The sequence below is a fragment of the Tupaia chinensis genome, unplaced genomic scaffold (genome assembly GCF_000334495.1).
Source record: "Tupaia chinensis unplaced genomic scaffold, TupChi_1.0 Scaffold144346_1, whole genome shotgun sequence".
NCBI lineage: Eukaryota > Metazoa > Chordata > Mammalia > Scandentia > Tupaiidae > Tupaia > Tupaia belangeri.
This window is the reverse complement of record NW_006204205.1, coordinates 4661639-4683633: the sequence shown is the minus strand read 5'-3', so window position 1 is coordinate 4683633 and position 21995 is coordinate 4661639. Positions and strand designations below refer to the sequence as shown.

Sequence of the window (21995 nt, the reverse complement as noted above, 5' to 3'; positions counted from 1 at the left end):
TTTTTTTTGGAGAGATTTTCACTGTAGGGCGCGTGCGCTCGCCAGACAGACAGAGAGAGACATAGAGACAGAAAGCGAGAAATCACCCCCCAGGGGGGATGGTCACGCCGCAATCCCTTCTCCTCCATTCTCCTCTCGGGATCTTGGGCACGCACGCACACGCGCCCGGCGTGAGTTTTAAGCCACCGGGTCCGGGACGCGAACCGCGGTCGACTACGTGGGAATCCAGCGACATAGCCATTACGCTAACTGCTGGTTCCCCAGTTTTTGTTTGTTTAGAGAGAATTATTTTATTTTTTCTTCACATTGAAGGATAATCTTGCTTACTATTCTTTGTTTAAATTGATTGCTTTTAGTGTTTTGAGTATGTCTTTTCATTCTTTGCATTGTTTCAGTTGAAAGGTCTGACATTAGCCTGATAGGATAACCTTTGTAAGTAACTTGATGTTTCTCTTGCCAGTTTTAGAATATTGTCTTTGTCTTTGGTTTTTATCAATCTGGCCATAATGGGTCATGTGAGGATCTTCTTATGTTGACTCTATTTGTCATTCTTTGTAGTTCCTAAATTTGGATGTCTGAATTTTTCTCCAGATTTATAAAGTTTTCAGCAAGTATTTCATGGGAGAGATTTTTCTATGCCTTTACCTGGTTCTTTCGCTTCTGGAATATTTTTCATATTATTCAAATATTTAGGCATTTATTGGTGTCTAGTATTTCCCATATGTTGTCCTCATTTTTCTTGGCTATATTTTTGCTTTTATTTTATTTTATTTTTTGTGGTTTTTGAGTAAGTCAGAGGCTCTTCCAGGTCAGAGATTCTATTGTCTGCCTGGTCTAATCTGCTATGAAAAACCTCTGAGGGAGGTTTTGATTTCTATATTGTAGTCTTTATTTCCAGAAGTTTTGTTTGATTATTTTTTAGGCTGTCTCTCTCTTTATGGACTTCTTTGTGTTGTAGAACAATTTCCTCATTTTCTAGAATTGCCTGTTTTCTCTTGCATTTCATTAAGTTTAGTTATGATGAATATTTGGAATTCTCTTTTCCGACATTTCTGTGATTTCTGGTGGTCCATCCATTGTTGATGATGAGTTACTCTGTTTCATCGGAGAAAAGAAATTTCCAAGTTTTCTCATATTTCCTGGGATGTTGCTTTAATTTTTAGGCATCTGGTGAAGTATGTACTACTACTTCTATTACTATTACTAGTACTACTACTACTACTAATACTACTATTTTTTCTTCTTCTTCTCCTTCTTCTTCATTTCTTTCTTTCTTTTCTTTTTGTTTAAGTAGGTTTCTGTAGCTATTCCCTAAAGTGTGTGTTGCCTCCCTGCCAGTTTCTCTATTCTTCTATGGGAGGGAAATCTAGAATTTACAATAGGAGTTTTGGGGTATTGGCTCTCCACAGGAGGAAAGTGGGAAATAGTTTCTCTTGAGTTTTACTATGTTAAGGTGGGTGTATTCTCTCTTGATCATTCTGTTCCCAAAAGTATTGATAGAAAGGCTGAACTGAGCAGTGTAGACTTAATACAAGGAGGAGAGAGAGGTCATCTGGTGTGTGCACAGGCTTGCAAGTTGGCTTTTCTTGTGTCCACCTGTATGGTAGAGGAGAGATAGGCATATCTAGAGACTAGCCTATAGCCAGCTCTGATCACTCTTGCCAGTGGGTAGGATGTTGGAAACATGCTTCTATTATTATTATTTACTATAGGATACATGTACCTGCTGAAGAGAAAGAGAGAGGGCAGGGGCCCAAGAGAAAGGGAAAATGAGAAAGCACCCCCTGAGGGTGGGGAAGATAACCATGCCACAATCCCTTCTCCTCCTCTCTCCTCTCAGGATTTTGACCATGCATACACACATGACTGGCATGTCTTTCAAGCTGCCAGGTCCAGAACTCAAACTGCACAGTTGGCCATATGGGACCCAGCCACCTTAACCATTATGCCACCTTACTGGTCCTTCTTAGCACAATTTGAATAAAATTCCTATTATTTCCCCCCAGGGAGATTTTTGCCATAGAGCATGTGTTCTTGCTAGAGAGACAGAGATAAAGTGAGAAATCACCCTCTGGGGTTAGGTAGCTATGCCATAATCCCTTCTCCTCCATTCTCCTCTCCAGATTTGGGGCATGCACACACACACACACACACACACACACCCCTGGTGTGAGTTTTAAGCCACCAGGTCCAGAACTTGAACTGCATGGGAGTCCAGCAACGTAACCATTAAGCCATATGCTGGTCCCAAATCTCTAGCTCTTACCATGGCATACAAAATTCTACATTATATCACCTGACTATCAATAGTTCTCTGACCACGTTTTCAATCATTCATCTTTTTATTCACTCTGCTCCAGCCACACTATACTCTCCCATTCCTCAAACATGACAAGCATATTCCTACCTCATGATCACTTTTTAAAGAATTATTTTATTTAACTTTATTTATTTATTTATTTTAATTTGACCAGAGAGGTACAGACAGAGAGAGAGAGAAAGTGAGAAAGCAAGCTGCTGAGTCCAGGACTCAAACCATCAACCAAGTGCCCTTAACTACCATGCCACCAACCAGCCCCCCTCATGACCATTTTTCCTTGTTATCCTCTGTCTGACATGCTCTCCTTACAGATTTACATGTGGTCTACTTTCTCACTTTATTTGAGATTTACATAAATGTCACCTTAGAAAGTCTTATCCTGAGAACCCTATCTAAAACATCATGCTTAGTCACACCGTTTCCTTCATCCTGCGTTATCTTCTTTCATTATTCTTATGTCTACCTGACACGGTATTATATATTTACATATTTATTCCTTCACTGTAAGGCAAGGGCTTTGTCATGTTTCCCAGAAACCAAAACAGTTTGTGTCACATTGCAAGTGCTTAATAAATATTTGCCAAGTGAAATGAATTAATGAACGGTGAGCTGAGGTAGCTCTCTAAGAGATATGTAGAAGGCAACTGCATATAGGGGTCTCAACCTCAGAAGACAACCTAGGCCTAGAAGAAATTTGGGAACCTTGCCTATTGCAGGATACACACACACACACACACACACACACACACACACACACACACAATTTATAAGATTAGAAAGTGGGTGTAGTGGTGTGGGCCAGTATTCCAGCTAGTTGGTAGGCTGAGGCAGGATGATCATAAGTTTAAAAGCAACATAACAAGATAAGGGGGCTAGCAGGTGGCCTAATGGTTAAGGCTCTGGACTCTGATGTGATCAACTATGGTTCAAGTGTCAGACCTGGTGGTTTAAAACTCACACCTGGCACGTGTACATGAATTCCCAAAATCCCAGGGAAAGAATGGAGGATAAGGGATTTTTGGTGTGGCCATCCCCCCTTGGGGATGATTTCTCACTCTCTGGTAAGCACATATGCCCTATATTAAAAAAAAAAAAAAAAAAAAAAAGTAAGAGGGCCAGCAGGAGGTGTGGTGGTTAAAGATGTTGGACTCCCACATGACTGACCACAGTTCAAGTCCTGGACCTGGCAGCTTGCGTTCTCACTTTCTCTCTCTCTCTCATCAAATAAATAAAAATAAACAAACAAATAAAAATGACTCACTTAAAAAAATTCTCAAAAAACAAAAAAAAAAAAAAAAAAAAAAGGTAAGCGAGCCAGCAGGAGGTGTGGTGGTTAGGATGCTGGAATCCCACATGATCAACCATGGTTCAGTTTCCGGACCCAGCAGCTTGAAGGTTATGCTGGGCGCATATGTGTGTGTGCCATAAAAGTCCCAGAAGGAGGAGAGGGGATTGTGGCATGGCCATCCCCCTTGGGGGCCGATTTCTCACTTTCCCCCACTCTGTTTCTCTCCAGCAAGCACATGTGCCCTGTGGGGGGAAAATTTTTTAAGAACCAGCTTGTGGCATGGTGATTAAGGAACCTAGATCCCACATGGCTGACCCTATATTTGAATCCTGGACCTGGTGGCTGGATAAACACATGGAGCACACTCTTGAAATTCTGAAGGGAGTGAGAGATGGAAAAAATATTGTGGTATGACCATTCCCCATTCTTTGTCACTGCTCTCCTTCTTTCTTTCTCCAGCAAGCACACACATCAATAGGCAAAAATTTAAAGAGAGAAAGATTACAAATAGGAACTAGCCTTGAAGAACTCACACATTTAATAGGTAGTAATAGGAAAACAGATTACAAAAGAGTCTGAGCAGGAATTGTCTGAGAATTAATTTGTTTATTTGTTTTCTAAAAATAATTATTTTAAATTGTGATTTCTGGTTTACAAATAGTCATTGTACAGCTTTGTGGGTACAGTATGATTTTTTAAAGCATGCATACAGTGTGTAATAGCCAAGTCAAGGATATAGACATATCCACCTTATTCAACATCAAGCATTACAATATGTTGTGCACATAGTTCTACTAACTTTTTTGTTGGAAGTATATGTTGAATTGTCAATGACCATTTTTACTTTGCTGTAATATACTCCTTCATAACATATTCCACTTATATACATGTATTTTTGTATTTGTTAGGAAGGTTTTTTTTGTTTTTTTTTTTTTCTGAAATACCTTATCCCTTACACATCCCTGTGCAGCTTCTGGTATGTGCCATTTCTCTATTTCTATACCATCAGGTCCTTCAGTTTCTGCCACAGAATATGGACATTTGATATGTTAAGCAGGGACATAGTAATTCTCTTTCACAGTCTGGTTTATTTCACTTAGCAGGTCTGTCCACTTTGTGTCTAATAACAGGAAATCATGGTTCTTTATGGTGAAGTGGTATTCCATTGTGGATATGTGCCACATTTTCTTAATTCAGTCATTGGTTTTAGGCAATTAGGTTGATTCTATGCCTTAAATATTGTGAATAATGCTGCAGTAAAGTTGTACAAGTGTCTTTCTGACAGAGTGATTTCCTGTCCTTTGGGTAAATACCTAAGAGAACGATTACTGGGTCACGAAGTAGTTCTATTTAGATTTGTAAGCAATCTCCATACTGTTTTCCATGGTGGCTGTACTAAATTACATTCCACTAGCACTGCACAGGAGTTCTCTTTTCTCTGCAACCTCAGCAGGATTAGTTATTCTTGTTTTGTGATCATAACCATTCTGACTGGGGTTGGGTGATGCCTCATTATAGTTTTGATTTGTATTTCCCTTGTAATAATACATTTTACACTGGCTTTGTAACACAGTGGTTAAATGCAGTGCATAGGGAACACATTCCACATGATAATCCATGGTTTGAATTCTGGCCACAGAAGCTTGAAAAACATGTCAGGTATTTTTATGTATAAATGCCCAAGATCCTGATGGGATGGAGAAAGGGAAGAAAAGGATTGTGACGTGATCATACCCATTTGGCAGGGGGAGGGACGTGCTTTCTCTCTCTGGCAAGCATACAGGCCCTCTGGAAATTTTTTTAAAAAGGGATGTTGAACATATCTGCATATGCTTTTAAGCCACTTGTATATCTTCCTTTGAAGGTTGTCTGTTCAACTTCATTGCTCATTTTAAAGTTGGACCATTGACTCTTATTTTTTTTAATTGGGAGGGAAAATGAATTTCAGTTTCTTATATATTCTGGTTAGCAACCTTTTATATGAAGTGTAATTTAAGAATATTTTCTCTCATTCTGTGGTTGTCTATTGCTTCCTTGGCTGTGAAGAAGCTTTTTAGTTTGATGAAATCTCACATATTTTTGATGTCATTACATGAAATTTAGAGGTCTTATTTAAGAAATCTTTGCTTACTCAAATATCTTACAGTGCTTGCCTTGTGTTTTTTTAAAGGATTTTTATAGTTTAGAGCTTTACATTTAAATCTTTAATCCATTTTGAATTAATTTTTGTAAATGATGGGAGATGGAGTCTAGTTTCATTCTTCTGCAAGTGGATATCCCATTTTCTCAGTATCTTTTATTGAAAAGACCCTTTTCTCCAATAAATTATCTTCTGACTTTTGTTGAAAGTCGGTTAACTGTATATTGTTGGGTTTATTTTAAGATTATCGATTCTGTTCCATGCGTCTATATGCCTGTTTTGGTGCCAATCTCATGAGGTTTTAGTTATTATGGCTTTGTAAATATTTTGAAGTCTTTAGTGAGATGCTTCCAACTTTATTTATTTATTTATTTATTTATGCACAATATTGCTTTAGTGATACAGAGTCTTGGGTAAGTCAAGGCAAATTTTACTATTGTTTTTTCTATTTCTGTGAAGAATTTTACTGGTTATTTATTTATTATTTTGGAGAGATTTTTGCTAAAGGGCACATGTGTTCATCGGAGAGAAAGTGAGAAATCACCTCCCAGGTTGATGGCCACACTACAATCCCTTCTCCTCCATTCTCCTCTTGGGATCTTGGTCACACACACACATGCACCACCAAAGTTTCAAGCCACCAGGTCTGAGACTCAAACTGCGACTGGCCTTATGCAAGTCCAGAGCCTTAATCACTATGCCCCTGTTGCTAGTATTTTAATAGGAATTACACTAATATCAGAGGCTGCTAGGGATCTCTTGCTAACCCTTTCTCAGAAAAGGGGAGTTTCTGCTGATTTCAGCCTGCCAATCTCAGTCAGATGGGTGCTACTGTCTCTTTACTATGCTGGTTTCTTTTGAGATTCCACATTTCAGAAAACTTGAGCTCTTCCTTAGAAATTCCAGTTGAAAAGTGTCTGAGTAATTATTTTGTATCTTGATTGCAGAGGAGATGAGTGCTGGGTGCTTCTCATAAGTTATCTTGATTTAATCTTCTTACTAGATAATAGAATACTTGAAGGCAGGAATAGAACCATTTCTTGATTTCTTAACACAATCAGTACAAAGCCTATATACGATTGAAACATGGTTGGATTTTCTGAATTACAGAAAGTATAAAAAAAACCTCCAGAGCAAGACACAATTTTATTTTAAATTTCAAGTTAATCAATGCATAAAAATAAGGGTACAAAAGCACACATAATTCCAGAATACATTTCTACTGTATCACCAAGCTTCATAAATAATATTTTCTACAGCCAAAGCAAAACTTTTTACTAAGTGAAAAGTGAACAAAAAGCATGGTTACTTTCGACACCCTTACCACATTCCCTTTAATTATCTCTCTTCTCTTGCTAACATGTTCTCTTACTCTTTGTGCTATAAAACAAATTCTCCTTCTAATGTTCACCATGCAGGGTACAAGGTACTACTCCTTCTAAAGATCTGCGCTTTGATAAGTTTTAGTTTTTAGCACTAGACTAATTTTTGTTAGAAATGAAATTATCTCAATTATTTTTCTACCCATAGTTTCTACTGCTAAGTGAAGCAAGCCAGATTATGAAAGAGAGACATTATATGTCCTCCCTCAACATATACATAAAATGTCTGCACTCTATGGCAGAAACTGAAAGACTGGAGGGTATAAAGGCATAGAGAGCGACTGTGGCTACTAGAGACAGTGTGAGAGGATGGTAGAAAATGTGGAGGATGAGAGAGAGGGAATCAAGGAAGTAGAGAATAAAGCAAAACATTTATGGGACATGAAATGAAAAATGATCTGTTGATAATAATCTGTATGGTAGTATCTTTGACAGGACCAATAGACAGTATCTTCATTATGGAAAAATTCATTTGTTATGCTGTAATAATACACAATGATTGAGTGTAAAAAATATTAAAAATTAAACAAAGAACAACAAAGATATCTGGCATTGGAACCAGAAGATGGCATAATGATTACGTAACCTGACTCCCATGTAGTTGACCATAGTTTGAGTCCCAGACCTGGCAGCTTAAAACTCACACTGAACACGTGTGTATGCATGCCCAAAATCTCAAGAAGAGAATGGACGAAAAGGGATTGAGGCACAGCCACCCCCCTGAGGAGTGATTTCTCACTTTCTGTTTATCTCTTTCTGGCTCCCTAATGAGTGCATGTGCCCTCTTTAGCAAAAATATCTAAAAAAATAATAATTATAAAAGCAGCTATTCTAAAAAAAAAAAGTCTGGCAATTAGTAAATGCTGATTAAGACAATTTTTAAAGCAAAAATTTCATATATATATATATATATAGTCATCAGGGAAAGTCACGACACATTTTTTGCATAGAAAATCATAAAAATATGTCATGACTTTCCCAATGATCAATACAAACACTTGCATACAAACATATGTTTATACATATAAACATACACAAATTTACAACCTTTACCCTCAATTATATGCAATAAAATAAGTTACAGTAAATTTAAGGAGAAAAAAAATCCGAGATAGAGCAGAGGATGTAAATGTCTTGCTAAATTTATTCTAATAATAAACTAAATAATGGAGTGCCAATAATGCAAGACACTTTTTTGATTCATTCATTTTTCAGTCATACATAATCACAATATATCTGTTCACTTACTTTCTTCTCCTATCATTAAAACCTACAGGAGCAGGGAAAGTGTATTACTTCCTACTGGTACACATAACAATACCTAGCACAGACTACATACTAAGTAACTGTTTATTAAATGAATAAGTGATGGACACTGTCAGGATAGTTAAGACCTACTTTCTTTTTTGTTTTTATTTATTATTATTTTAATATGTTTGCTATAGGACATGTGTACTCACCAGAGAGACTAAGAAAGTGAGAGAAAAGGAAAGTGAGAAAGCAAGCCATAAGGCCCGGGACTTGGACCATGATGGCTATGTGGAAGTTCAGCTCCTCAACCACCATGCTACATGCTGGTCCCAAACCTACTTTCTTTTCTTTTCTTTCTTTCTTTTCTTTTCTTTATTTTTTTAAAGATTTATTTATTTATTTATTTATTTATTATTTTTCGAAAACACAGAGAGAGGGAAAGCAAGAAAGCAAACCACCAAGTCTAGGACTTAAACAGTGGTTGCCATGTGGGAGTCCAGTGCCTTTGACCACCACGCCACCTGCCAGCCCCCAAGACCTATTTTCTAACACCATGTAACTTCATTTCTTAAATACAAGCAATCTAGTAAGTCCTAGGCTTCTAATTTTGTTAATACAGGTTGTACTGTACTAAAAACAAAGAAATGTAGAGTGATAAAACTAATTAGCTTCATTATTTATTACCTGGTTCTGAATTTGTAGTATAATTTGGCCCTGGAGAAATCTTTTGATCTGCTGATGTCATCACTCTATAATAAGAACAAATAATTTATACTTTCTTAATCTTTCAGTAACTTTCTAGAATCCTCACATAATACTTAAATAAATAAAGACATTTATGTATAATTAATTATCCAGTAGGAAAAAAATACAATTGGTTAGAAAAAAGTTATCAAATCCACATGAACAAATAATTTAATAATAAAGGGCAATATGTTTATACATTTATCAGTGGGAAACAATACATGATAGAGGATATAGTGTTTTAGATAGAATGTTTAAGATCCAGTGTTTAAATCAGACAGACCTTAGTTTAAATCCCAGTTCTGCTACTCACACTTGGGTGGCCTTAGAGTTACATAACCTGTCTTGAGTCTCAGTTACTCGATTTAAACAAAAGAGACAGCTATCCTGTTTCTCAGGATTCTTGTATTAAAAATTTCAAGAAACATAAGAGATAATATTTTTAAATTAACACTCTTTTGTACTTCCAGAATTGAGACCACTCCTAATTCTACTTAAATATGTAGGAAAGTTTTAGCTATTGCAAGAGGAATACCAAAGGATCAAAGTTCAGACTCTGACCACCAAAATGGAATTTCTGAGTCCCTAGCAAGACAATCAAGTTGAAAAACAACTGTTGGAAGAATATTTTTCAAATTACTATTACTGGTTAACCTAACAGTTGTTGAAGTCTATATATAGAAAATAATTATCATTTTTCTTTCATTTTATTTTAAACTCAGCCTGTTCCATTTATCAATGGCACTCAAATTTTAATTCCCTTTCCTCTCATCTGTTTTTCCTATTAAAATCATATTTCTTTGCTTTCCCCAGTCCTAATTGTTTTACAGCTTTATTGAGATATAATTTAGATGCCATTCAATTTATCCATTTAAAATCTACAACTCAATTTTTTTAGTATATTTATCATCATTATCACAATTAATTTTAGAATTAATTTTTATCATCCACAAAAGAAACCCTATACCCATTAGTAATTAATCCCCATTTCTTCTCAAACTTTCCACCTGATAATCACTTATCTTCTGTCTCTATGGAGTTGTATACATGGAAAGATTATATGAATGAGATTACAGAATATGTGGTCTTGTGTGACTAGCTTCTTTCACTTAGCATAATGTTTTCAGGGTTCATCCATGTTGTAGCCCATATAAGCACTCCATTCCTTTGTATTGTTGAAAAATATTTCACTGTATGAACCTACCATTGTTCATTTATCCATCCATCAGTAGATGGACATTTGTGCCATTTCCACTTTTCATTTAATATGAATAAAGCTGATGTGAACAATTCCTGTACAAATTTTGGTGTGGAGGACCAGCAGTTGGCACAATGGATATGTCGCTGGACTCCCATGTAGTTGACCAGGGTTCAAGTCCCAGACCTGGTGGCTTAAACTCACACTGGGTGCATGTGTGTGTGTGTCTGAGATCCTGAGAGGAGACTGGAGGAGAAGTGACTGTGATGTGGCCATCCCCCTAGGGGGGTGATTTCTCAATTTCTGTCTCTCTCTTTCTGGCAAGCGCACGCACCCTATAGCAAAAACCTCTCAAAAAAAAGAGAAAAATTTTGGTGTAGATATACATTTTAATTTCTCTAAGACAGATGCACATATCTAGGAGTTGATTGGTGGGTTTATACTAACTCCTTTTTTATTTTATTTTTTTTAAGGCTTTTGCCATAGGGTACATGCACTCAACAGAGACAGACAGAGAGAGACGGTGAGAGGGAAAGTGAGAAATCAACACCTAGGGGCAATGGCCACACCAAACTCCCTTCTCCTCCATTTTCCTTCTGGAATTTTGGGTGCCCAAGCACACGTGTCCGGCATGATTTTCAAGCTGCCAGGTCTAGGACTCAAACCATGGTCGGCCATATGGGAGTCTAACGCCTTAACCACTATATCATTTGCTGACCGTGGTGACTCCATTTTTGACATACTGAGACACTGACAAAGTGTTCTTCAAAGTAGCTTCACCATTTAAAATTCCCACAGTGGTGTATAATGATTCTAGTTTATTTACAGCCAAGCTAACATTTGTTATTATTTATATGTTTGATTATAACATCCTAGTGTATGAGAAATTGTATCTAATTGTAACCTTGATTTTCATTTCCCTAGTGGTTCTGATAATGAACATGTTTTCATGTGCTTACTGATCATTTACATATCTTCAGATCCTTGTTTGTTTAGATCATTGGCCCTTTTTTCTTTTTAAGGTTTTTGCCATAGGGTACATGTGCTCACCAAAGAGAAACAGAGGGAGAAACAGTGAGAGGGTAAGTGAGAAATCTTCCCCCTGTGGGAAGGAGTGGCCATGCCACAATCCCTTCTCCATTTTCCTCCTGGGATTTTGGGCATTCATGCACATGCACCTGGAGTGATTTTTAAGCCACCAGGTCCAGGACTCAAACTATGGTTGGCCATAGTGGGAGTCCAGCACCTTAACCATCATGCTACCTGCTGGCCCCCCTTGGCTAATTTTTAAATTGGATTATTTGTCCTTTTATTGTTGAGTTGTAAAAGTTCTTTATATATTCTGGGTATAATTCCCTTATCAGACATAAGATATGCAAATATTTTCTCCTGTTTTGTGGGTTGTCCTTTTACTTTCTGAATGGTGTCTACTGAATTTGTTTAAAAATTTGTAAGAATTTTATATAACTTCCCTAAAAACCTTGAGAGTGTTAATATATTTTAAAATTTTCATTATATGCTATAGTCTGAAAGAGAATCTATCAGAGGCTCTTATCACATTCAGGATAAATAAAAATTCCAGCTTTCAAGGCCATTCATGTTTCAGGCTGTGACTGCTCTCACATATACCTTACATTCAGTCCACATGCCCTTGAAAACCTCTTCCCTCAATAATCTGTTTCATCTTGATCTGCTCCATCTTAGTAAGAAGTAATTCTATTTTTTCCTTTTGTTTTATTTATTTGGTAGGTGATTCAAAATCAAGAGATATCAGAACCATTCTTTAAAAAAAAAAAATCTGTCTGGATTGCAGTACATTGAGCTCCATAGAGACAGTGCTGGGGCTCTGCTGGACGGGCACTGGGCAACTCTGTGCCTCACAGAGGATAGATAACTAAACATGAGCAAAAAATATCCTAAGAAGCCGAGAAGCAAAATGTCATCATATGCATTCTTTGTGCCAACTTGCCGGGAGGAGCACAAGAAGAAGCACCCAGATGCTTCAGTCAACTTCTCAGAGTTTTCTAAGAAGAGGTGGAAGACCATGTCTGTTAAAGAGAAAGGAAAGTCTGAAGATATGGCAAAGGTGGACAAGGCCCTTTATGAAAGAGAAATGAAAGCGCAAATCCTCCTAAAGGGGAAACAAAAAAGAAGTTCAAGGATCCAAATGCACCCCAAGAGGCCTCCTTCAGCCTTTTTCTTACTCTGTCATAACTCTCATCCAAAAATCAAAGGAGAACACCCTGGCCTATCCATTGGTGATGTTGCAAAGAAACTGAGAGAGATGTAGAATTAACACTGCTGCAGATGGTAAACAGTCTTATGAAAAGAAGGCTGCTAAGGTGAAGGAAAAATATGAAAAGGATATTGCTGCATATCAAGCTAAAGGAAAGCCTGATACAGCAAAAAAGGGAGTTGTTGAGGCTGAAAAGAGGAAAAAAAGGAGGAGGAGGAGGAGATGATGAGGAAGAAGAGGATAAGGAAGAAGAGGAAGATGAAGAGGATGAAGATGAAGGAGAATATGATGATGATGTATAAGTTGGTTTTAGCGCAGTTTTTTTTCCTTGTCTATAAAGCATTTAATCCCTCTGTACACAACTCACTCCTTTAAAAAAAAATGAAATGTAAAGCTGAGTAAGATTTGTTTTTGAACCGTACAGTGTCTTTTTTTGTATAGTTAACACACTACCGAATGTGTCTTTAGATAGCCCTGTCCTTGTGGTATTTTCAATAGCCACTAACCTTGCCTGGTACAGTATGGGGGTTGCAAATTGGCATGGAAATTTAAAGCAGGTTCTTGTTGGTGCACAGCACAAACTAGTTATATATGGGGATGGTATTGTTTTCATCTTCAGTTGTCTCTGATGCAGCTTATACAAAATAATTGTTGTTCTGTTAACTGAATACCACTCTATAATTGCAAAAAAAAAAAGTCACAGCTGTTTTGTTGACATTCTGAATGCTTCTAAGTAAATACAATTTTTTTAAAATTAAAAATATCTGTCTGATTGGTGGGACTGTAACTTAGTCCAACTTCTGTGGAAAACAAAAATGTATGTTTTTCAAAACTTTCAAACAGAACTTCCATATGATACAGTAATTTCTCTTCTTGGTATCTACCCCCCAAATTAGAAAGACATTCTGTATATTCATGTTTATTGTAGCATTATTTATAGTTGCTAAAACATGAAACCAACCTAAGTGTACAAAAATTGATGCCTGGGTTGAAAAAACTGGCACATATAAACAATGAGATTCTATTGTTTAGGATGGATGAATATAGAAGACTTAATGTATATTCACATTCAATTTGTACTGAGTGTCTATACTCTATGAAAGAGGTCAAGAGATCTGAAGATGTGATGGTGGAGAGGATGGGTGTGGATGTTAGTTACAGTAAGAGGGTAAAGTAGTTGGTAAAGAGTGAGTGTTGAAGAAGACTCCTCCAATGCTGTTGAGAACTAGTGATTTCAGGGAAAAAGAGAAATGAAGATTTTCTACTGATAATTCAACCTCCAGCCCCACAAACCCAAGTGGAGAGGCAAGGGGCAGGGGCAGGCCTTCAGAAGAAGAGACTCCTTCTTTGCTGCTGAGAACTAGTGATTTCAGGGGAAAAAAAGAAATGAGGATTTTCTACTGATAAATCAGCCTCCAGCCCCCAAACTCGAGTGGTAGGGAGCCACTATATCCTTCTCTCTCTCTCTCTCTCTGTCTGTCTTCTCATTTTTTGGTAATTTTTCCTTTTTAAAATTTTTTTAAGGTAAAGTATTCTCTTGGCTTTCAGAACCTCCTTTATCTTGCTAATAATACCCGTTTCCCTCTCCTTTAGGAGAGGCAAGGGCCAGGGGCAGGCCTTCAGAAGAAGACTCCTCCACTGCTGCTGAGAACTAGTGATTTCAATTCATGCAGTTTTAATTTTTTGCTTATTTTTAAAAAATCTTTTTTTGTTTGTCTTTCTTTTCTTCTTCTTCTTCCTCTCTCTCTCTCTCTCTGTGTGTGTGTCTCTCTCTCTGTTTGTTTGCTTGCTTGTTTCTCTTTATGGTTTCTTTTTTTTCTTTTTACCTCATCACTTTGCTCCTCGATCTCATTTCACTGAGTATCTAGATGGGTCTAAGGGAACCATAGCCAAACATCCAAATACTGTTAGGGTTAACATATTCCTTAATACTCACTGAATCTGCTGCACAAAGAGATAAAAACAGAATGGCAAAGAGATTGCAGATCACTTTAAACTTCAAGAATGAGGAAGAAACACATCATCCATCAGATGACTAGAAATCACCACAGGACTATAAGAAATACAGGAAAGAAAGAAAATACCTCTCCTCCCATGGAAAAGAATAACTCCTCTTCATCCACAGACAGTTCAATGGAAATCATAGAAATGTCTGATAAAGAATTTAGAATATTCATAGTGACAAAGTTAACAGAGATGGAAGAGAAAAGAGACAACGAACTCTAGAAGAAGCAGAATAGAGCCGAGGAGCTCCAGGAAGTGAGGAAGTTTTTGAACGATCTTAGGAATACACACCATAAAAAAGAAAATCAAACAGAACTGTTAGAGATGAAGGCTGTAATACAGGAAATCAAAACTTCCCTCGAAAGCATTAAAAGCAGACCAGATCATGCAGAAGATCGAATCTCAGATGTAAAAAACCAGAATCACTGTCCTAAAAAAAGTCCACCACAAAGACTGAGAAAATAGTCCCCAAAAATGAGAATAATATACTAGAAATACTAGAGACCAGAATCACTGTCCTAAAAAAAATCCACCACAAAGACTGAGAAAATAGTCCCAAAAAATGAGAATAATATACTAGAAATACTAGAGACCATCAAGCATCCAAACATCTGGATATTGGTACCCCAGAAAGTGAAGAGACTAAGAAGGGCATTGATAATCTATTCCATGAAATTCTGAAAGAAAACTTTTCAAATCTAGAGAGGCATTCAAAGATCCAGACCTGAGAAATACATAGAACCCCAAATAGAATCAACCCAAAAAGATCTTCTCCAAGACACATTATAGCCAGATAGACCAAATCTACAGGCAAAGACAAGAAACTAAGATTGGCAAGAGAGAAACAAGTTACCTACAAAGGATATCCCATCAGGATAACAGCAGACCTCTCATCGGAAACAATGTGAGCAAGAAAAGAAAGGGAAAATATATTCAAAGTGTTGAGTAAAAAACAATTTCAACCAAGAATACTATACCTGGCAAGATTATCCTTCATATGGGAAGAGAAGACAAGAACATTCTCTGATAAACAAAACCTGAAAGAATTTACCGACAACAGACCAGTTCTCGAAGAAGTTCTGAAGGGAGTGCTATACCAGGAAAACTCAAGTCAGACACACAGAAATAAGAGTTAAAAAACATCTATGAAAATGGCCAGCTTAATGGTATGAACAAGTACAGAGTTACATATTATCTACCAGAATTTAAATGGAAAGCTTGGACCACAACAGAAATTAAGTACATGAGACTGAGCTGATGAAATAAAATTTTATGGCTTTTGACTAAAACAGTAACTGATCTTTTCCTATGCTTTGTAATCCAAAGATAAGAATTTTTTTCTTCTCTTGAATTGTTGACAGATGTAGGCAACTGCTATTTGAACAGAATCCTAACCTGCTTTCTGGCCTTAAGTCTTAAGCAAAGCTATCTTAACATTTTAAATTTTTTATTCTGATTTATTAAAGCTAAAACTGCCTTTCTTGAAATTAAAAAACATATTTAAGAATCTATTTATTGACCACAGTAAGCTATATAGCTTCAGCTAGGTGCTATTTTATAGTATATTCATTCTACTCACAGTTTCATGCCTAAAGTCAAACATTTGCTCATAGATATTTATAAATCAGCTGAACTTGCTATTGAAAGTAATTAGATCAATCCAGATATTTTGTTAACCAATAAAATGTGGAAGAAAAAAGGAATGGAAAGCAACTGCAGATACCAGAGTTAGAGTGGGAGAAGGGCGGGATATGGCAAAGGGTGAGAAATGGGGGTTTGATACATATATATCAAACAAGAAATGGAAAATTATTTGTGATGATAACATATATGACTTAGCCACTATACAGCACATTCTGGATGGGAAACTGCATCTTGTATGCTGTGATGATGTTCAGTGAATGAACGCAAAATAAATAATTAATTTTTTAAAAAGTGAGTGTTGGATGGTGGGTGTGAGGGAAAAGTAATTTAGAACAATCATGTCGTGCATATTTTGTGTAAACTCCTAAAATATAACTTTATACTGCACATGGAAAACTGTTTCTTTCTGGTAATTCAAAAAGAATATTTTTTTCAGACTACCAAGAATATAAAGAATTAAATTAGAAGCCTAATTCAATTTAGTGATATGATATAATCATTTGTAATCTATGAGTGTTACATATTTTTCTATAATATTTCATTTCATAAAGTATGAATTTAAAACAAAACAAAACAAAATACAAGGTATTTCTTATGTAAGAAAGAGAATCTGGGCAATAGTGCATGGACTAGAATAAAATACCAATTTTACAGAACAGCAGGAAGCAAGGCTTATAGAAAATTGGGTTAGAAAGAAGAAAAATCAATACATTAAGGTGAACATCCAGATTTGTAGTGGTGTTCATTTATAGCCAACGTGAATTAATAAATGGCTGACAAACTTCTACAAAATGAAGCTTAGATATACTAATTCAGCTTAAACCACGTAACTTATAAAAAAGTAAAAATATTTCAGAAGAGTTTTATGAAAGTCATTTTACAGATCTACTACTAAGTCAAAACTGTAGAGTCAGTCTTGACTACTTTTTTCACACTTCATCACTCTACTTCTAAAATATTAGGTTGTTGGGGAAGTCGTGATGCATTTTTCTATGCTTTTCTATGCAAAAATGCATTGTAACTTTCCAGAAAACTCTGACCACATTTCACCCTCTCCACTCTGATGTCTCTGGAACGTATTTCAATATCGCCTGTTGAGATCAGGACAATAGTCTCCTAGCCACAATCTTCCTAATTCTTTGCTTCCCCATAGCCTGTTCTCAGCACAGTAGCCACAGCCACTCTGCTAAAACGTAAGTCGTATGATATTATTTTTCAAAGGCTTCTCAACTCAAGTACTTTGGCTTACAATGCCTGATATGTTCTGGCCATTTGCTTCTTCTCTTACTTCATCTCCTGCCTTTCTCCGCTCCAGAAGCTCAGGCCTTCTTAACTTGGCCTTGTTCTGGATATTCTGTATATCTGGAATGTTCTTTCTGCAATGAGTCACATAGCTTGCTCTTTCTCTTTAGACCTTTGTTCAAATGCTATCTTTTCAATGATGATGTCCCTGATAACACTACTTAAAATAGTACATCTTTACTCTAATACTCCCTATCCTCCTATTTTGCTATATTTTCCTTCATAGTATTCATTAGCATACAGCATATTTTATATAAATTTACCTATCTGTATCAACAAATACTGAATGAACACTTCACTATATAACTATTAGAATACAGAATTTCCAAAAGCACTTCAATAACTAAAATTTTTAGTTCTTACATTTTTCTATGGCATTTCTGGTAGTCTTCTGAAGAGGCACCTAGGGGGAAAATGCATTAGAAATAATTCAAAGATAAAAATAGAGTTAAAATTACTCTGGGTAAAAATATTTACCAAGCATGCAGTGTATTTTTATACTTTTATCATTTTATGTAGTTCTTAATTAAATAAAAGTATTTTTCAAACTATCAAAGCATAAGTATTATAAAATTTTATGATATTAAAAACCCTGCATTTTGATAGCTCTTTTAATAATTTTCGAAGTTATATCTATTATCTTACTTTATTATTACAACATTCCTTTCAAGCAAATACCCCAATTTATTGTACCCATTTTACACATAAGGAAAAGGTTACTGGTCAAGTTACAAAATAGCCAGAGCCAGCCCCATAACATAGTGGCTAAGTGCTGTGTGTTTGAATCCAGATCCTATATGGCTGACTGTGGTATAGATCTTGGCCTGATAGCTTAAAAAATACACACCAGGGCTTCGGGGGGCAAACATGGCTATGGCTAACAATTTCTACCTGCACTACTAGGTAGGGCACAAGGGCAAGTTTGGACACAAGTTTCTAGAGTTCAAGTTTCAGCCAGATGGAAAGTTTAGATAGGCCAACAACAGCAATTACAAAAATGATACCATGATCAGAAAGGAGGCTTAAGTACACAAGAGTGCAGCAGAAGAACTGAAGAGAGTTATTGATGATAGTGAAATTCCAAAAAAAAGATGATACTTTGTGGCCTTCCCCTGACAGAGTTGGCTGACAGGAGCTTGAAATTGTAATTGGAGATGAATACATTTATTTTACCACACCAAAAATACAGTTCTCTTATTGCTATAAATCAGTCAAAGGATACTGACGGCCTTCAAGTATTTTATTATTTGGTACAGGACCTGAAATGTTTAGTTTTCGGTCTCATTGGATTACACTTTAAGATTAAATCAATCTAAACTGCATGTTTTTGAAACCGTTTGTATAGTTAATTAAGCATTGGGTAAAGGAGGGTTTGTCATTTACAATATTGGAATTTGTATGAATGTGAAGCAAACAAAAATCATTTTTGTATGTAAACTGAAAATAAGAAAATACATGAACAGGCTTACTAATTGTCCTAACTTGGGTCCAAGTGGGGTGGGCAGTCCCTACAAACAAAAGATTCTGTAAGTAAAACTCCCCTTTTGTTGGAATTTTGCTCCAATAAAACATATCAAAGCTTTAAAAAAAACAACAACCCCCACACACCAGGGGTGTGTGTGTGTGTGTGTGTGTGTGTGTGTGTGTGTGTGTTTATGTGTGTGTGTGTATGCCCAAACTCCCAATAAGATGAAGAAACAGAGGAAAAAGGACTGTGAAGCAATCATGTCCCATGGAGAGTGGGTTGTTTTGTTGTTTTTTTTTTTCTTCTCTAGCCAAAGCAACTGGTAGGGGATAAGTATATGAAGTAATTTAAGCCAATGGGTAAGGTCCAGGACTTTTGTTCAAATAATGGATATATAAAGCATTCTTTTCATTGGATTTGAAGCTGTGCATACATAACCTGGTGCTATAAAGGGTTGTTAAATGAAGGAATTTGGCTTAGAATGTAATTGACACCATGAAATGACAGATGGTAAATAATTAGGTTCTACTGATATCATTTGAAACCTTAGATCAAGCTGCATATGTATCTGATTTATTGTTGGATTTTTGAGGTACATGTGGTAATAAATTCCTTTTAAAATACTTTTTCTTAGGGGTAGCCTGTGGCCTGGTGGTTAAGATGAATCCTACATGGCTGACCATGTGGTTCAAGTCCTGAATTCAGTGGCTTGAAAAACATGCTGGCTGTGTGTGTGTGTGTGTGTGTGTGTGTGTGTGTGCATGCGCGTGCACGCACCTAAAATCCTGAAAGGAGGTAGAGATGGAGGAAAAGAGATTGTAGTGTGACCATGTCCATGAGAGGTAGTTTCTTGCTTTGCCTTTCTTTCATTCTCTCTTTCTGATAAGTGCACACTCCCTCTGGCTAACTAACTGAATAAATAATGTAAAGGTTTTTGCCAGAGGGCATGAGCACTTGCCAGAAAGTGACAGTGAGAGGGAAAGTAAGAAATCACCCCCCAGGGGTATGGCCACACTGCAGACCCTTCTCCACGCTCTTCTCTGGATTCTGGGCATGCATGCATACATGCTGCCATGATTTTCAAGTCACCAGGTCTGGGGCTCAAACTGCACTGGGCCATGTGGGAGTCTAGCACCTTAGACACTAGGCCTGAGGGTCCCAAGTTTTTTTCTTTTTTTTTTTAAATTCATGACAGAGAAAGCATGGATGAGAGAGAAAGAGAGAGAACGTTTCCTCCCCCCATTCCCCAGAGTCTGGTCATGCCACAGTTCCTTTCCCCCAGTTCTCCAGCTCATTAGGATCTTGGGCATGTACATGTAAATGTTTCAGATCAGATTAGAAGAATTAATATAATCAAAATGGCAATTCTACCCAAATTAATCTACATATTTAACACAATCCCAAAGTACTAGAGATATTCTTCACAGATCTAGAAAAGACAATCATACAATTTGTCTAGAATCATAAAAGACCTCGTATTGCCAAAGCGATCCTGTGCAAGAAGAGTGGGGTGGGTGTCATCTCACTCCTTGACCAGAAAATATACTATAAAGCTGTGATGATCAAAATAGCATGATTGCCAAAGCGATCCTGTGCAAGAAGAGTGGGGTGGGTGTCATCTCACTCCTTGACCAGAAAATATACTATAAAGCTGTGATGATCAAAATAGCATGATATTGGCCCAGAAACAGACAGGTGGACCAATGGAGCAAAATAGAGACTCCAGAAATAAACTCCCAAACATACAGCCAATTGAGTTTTGACAAAGGGTACCAGTCAATCCAATGGGAAAAGGAAAACCTCTTTAGCAAATGGTGCTGGAAAAACTGGATATCCATCTGCAGAAAGATGAATCTGAATCCGTACCTCTCACCATTGACAAAAATCAACACAAAGTGGGTCAAAGATCTAAACCTAAGACCTCAAACTATAAAACTACTGGTGGAAAACACTGGGGAAACTCTGGGAGACATTGGAGTAGGCAAAGACTTTTTAAATAAGCACAGACAATAATCCCAAAAATAGACGAGTGGGTTTACATCAGATTAAGAAGTTTCTGCATGGCAAAAAACACAGTAGTTAGTGTGAATCGACAGCCCTCAGATTGGGAAAATATTTTTGTAAGCTATGCTTCAGATAAGGTACTGATAATCAGAATACACAGGCAACTCAAGCAGCTTTTCCTAAAAAAGATGATCAACCCAATTAAAAGATGGGAGAATGAGTTGAAAAGACCACTCTCTAAGGAAGACATGTGAATAGCCAAAAGGCATATGAAAAAATGGTCAACATGCCTCATTATGAGGGAGATGCAGATCAAAACTACAATGAGATACCACCTAACCCCAGTCAAAATGACTAAGATTTAAAAAAAAAAAAACAAAAAAAGATAAGTATTGGTGGAGGTGTGGTGAAAGGGGAACTCTCCTATAAGGCTGGTGGGAATGTAAATTGGTCCACCCATCGTGGAGAACAATATAGAGATTTCTCAAAGATCTATAAATAGACTAACATATCAACCAGCAATCCCACTCTTTGGTATCTACCCAAAGGACAGAAAAATGCTTAGTTGGAAAAGTGCTTGCACATCAATGTTTATTGTGGCATTATTCACAATTGCTAAGACAGGGAACCAACCCAAATGTCCATGAACAGAGGAAGGAATTGAAAAAATGTGGCACATATACTCTGTGTAGTATTACTCAACCATAAAAAACAATAGGACCTTGGCTTTTGACAGAAAGTGGATGAATATTAAAAATTTACTGCTCAGTGAAGCAAGCCAGGCTATGAAGAAGAGACATTGTACATCTCCACTTAACATATACCAATTGTCCACACTCGGTGGCCAAAACTGAATGACTAGAGGATATAGAAACATAGAAAAGGGTTATAGAGGCAGAAGAAGCCACGGGCCTTCAAAACAAGGTTCCACATGGCTACTGTGAACTAGATTTTTAAGGGAATGAAGATTTTCTACTAATAATTCAGCCTCCAACAAATGAGCTAGCGGCAGAAGAA

The 21995-nt window shown here is 36.8% G+C and overlaps 1 protein-coding gene and 1 pseudogene across 1 annotated transcript in view; one reads left to right on the top strand and one right to left on the bottom strand.

The window, feature by feature from the left end:
• MEIKIN (meiotic kinetochore factor) overlaps positions 1 to 21995 on the bottom strand; it is a 108316-nt gene that overhangs the window by 53003 nt on the left and 33318 nt on the right. Inside the window, exons 7-8 of the mRNA XM_027767652.1 lie at positions 17873 to 17912; positions 9066 to 9130 (exon numbers count right to left, since the gene is read on the bottom strand). Coding sequence (XP_027623453.1) covers positions 9066 to 9130; positions 17873 to 17912 — 105 coding nt within the window. The remainder of the gene's footprint in view (positions 1 to 9065; positions 9131 to 17872; positions 17913 to 21995) is intronic.
• On the top strand, positions 18377 to 18825 carry LOC106733674 (protein mago nashi homolog 2 pseudogene; annotated as a pseudogene).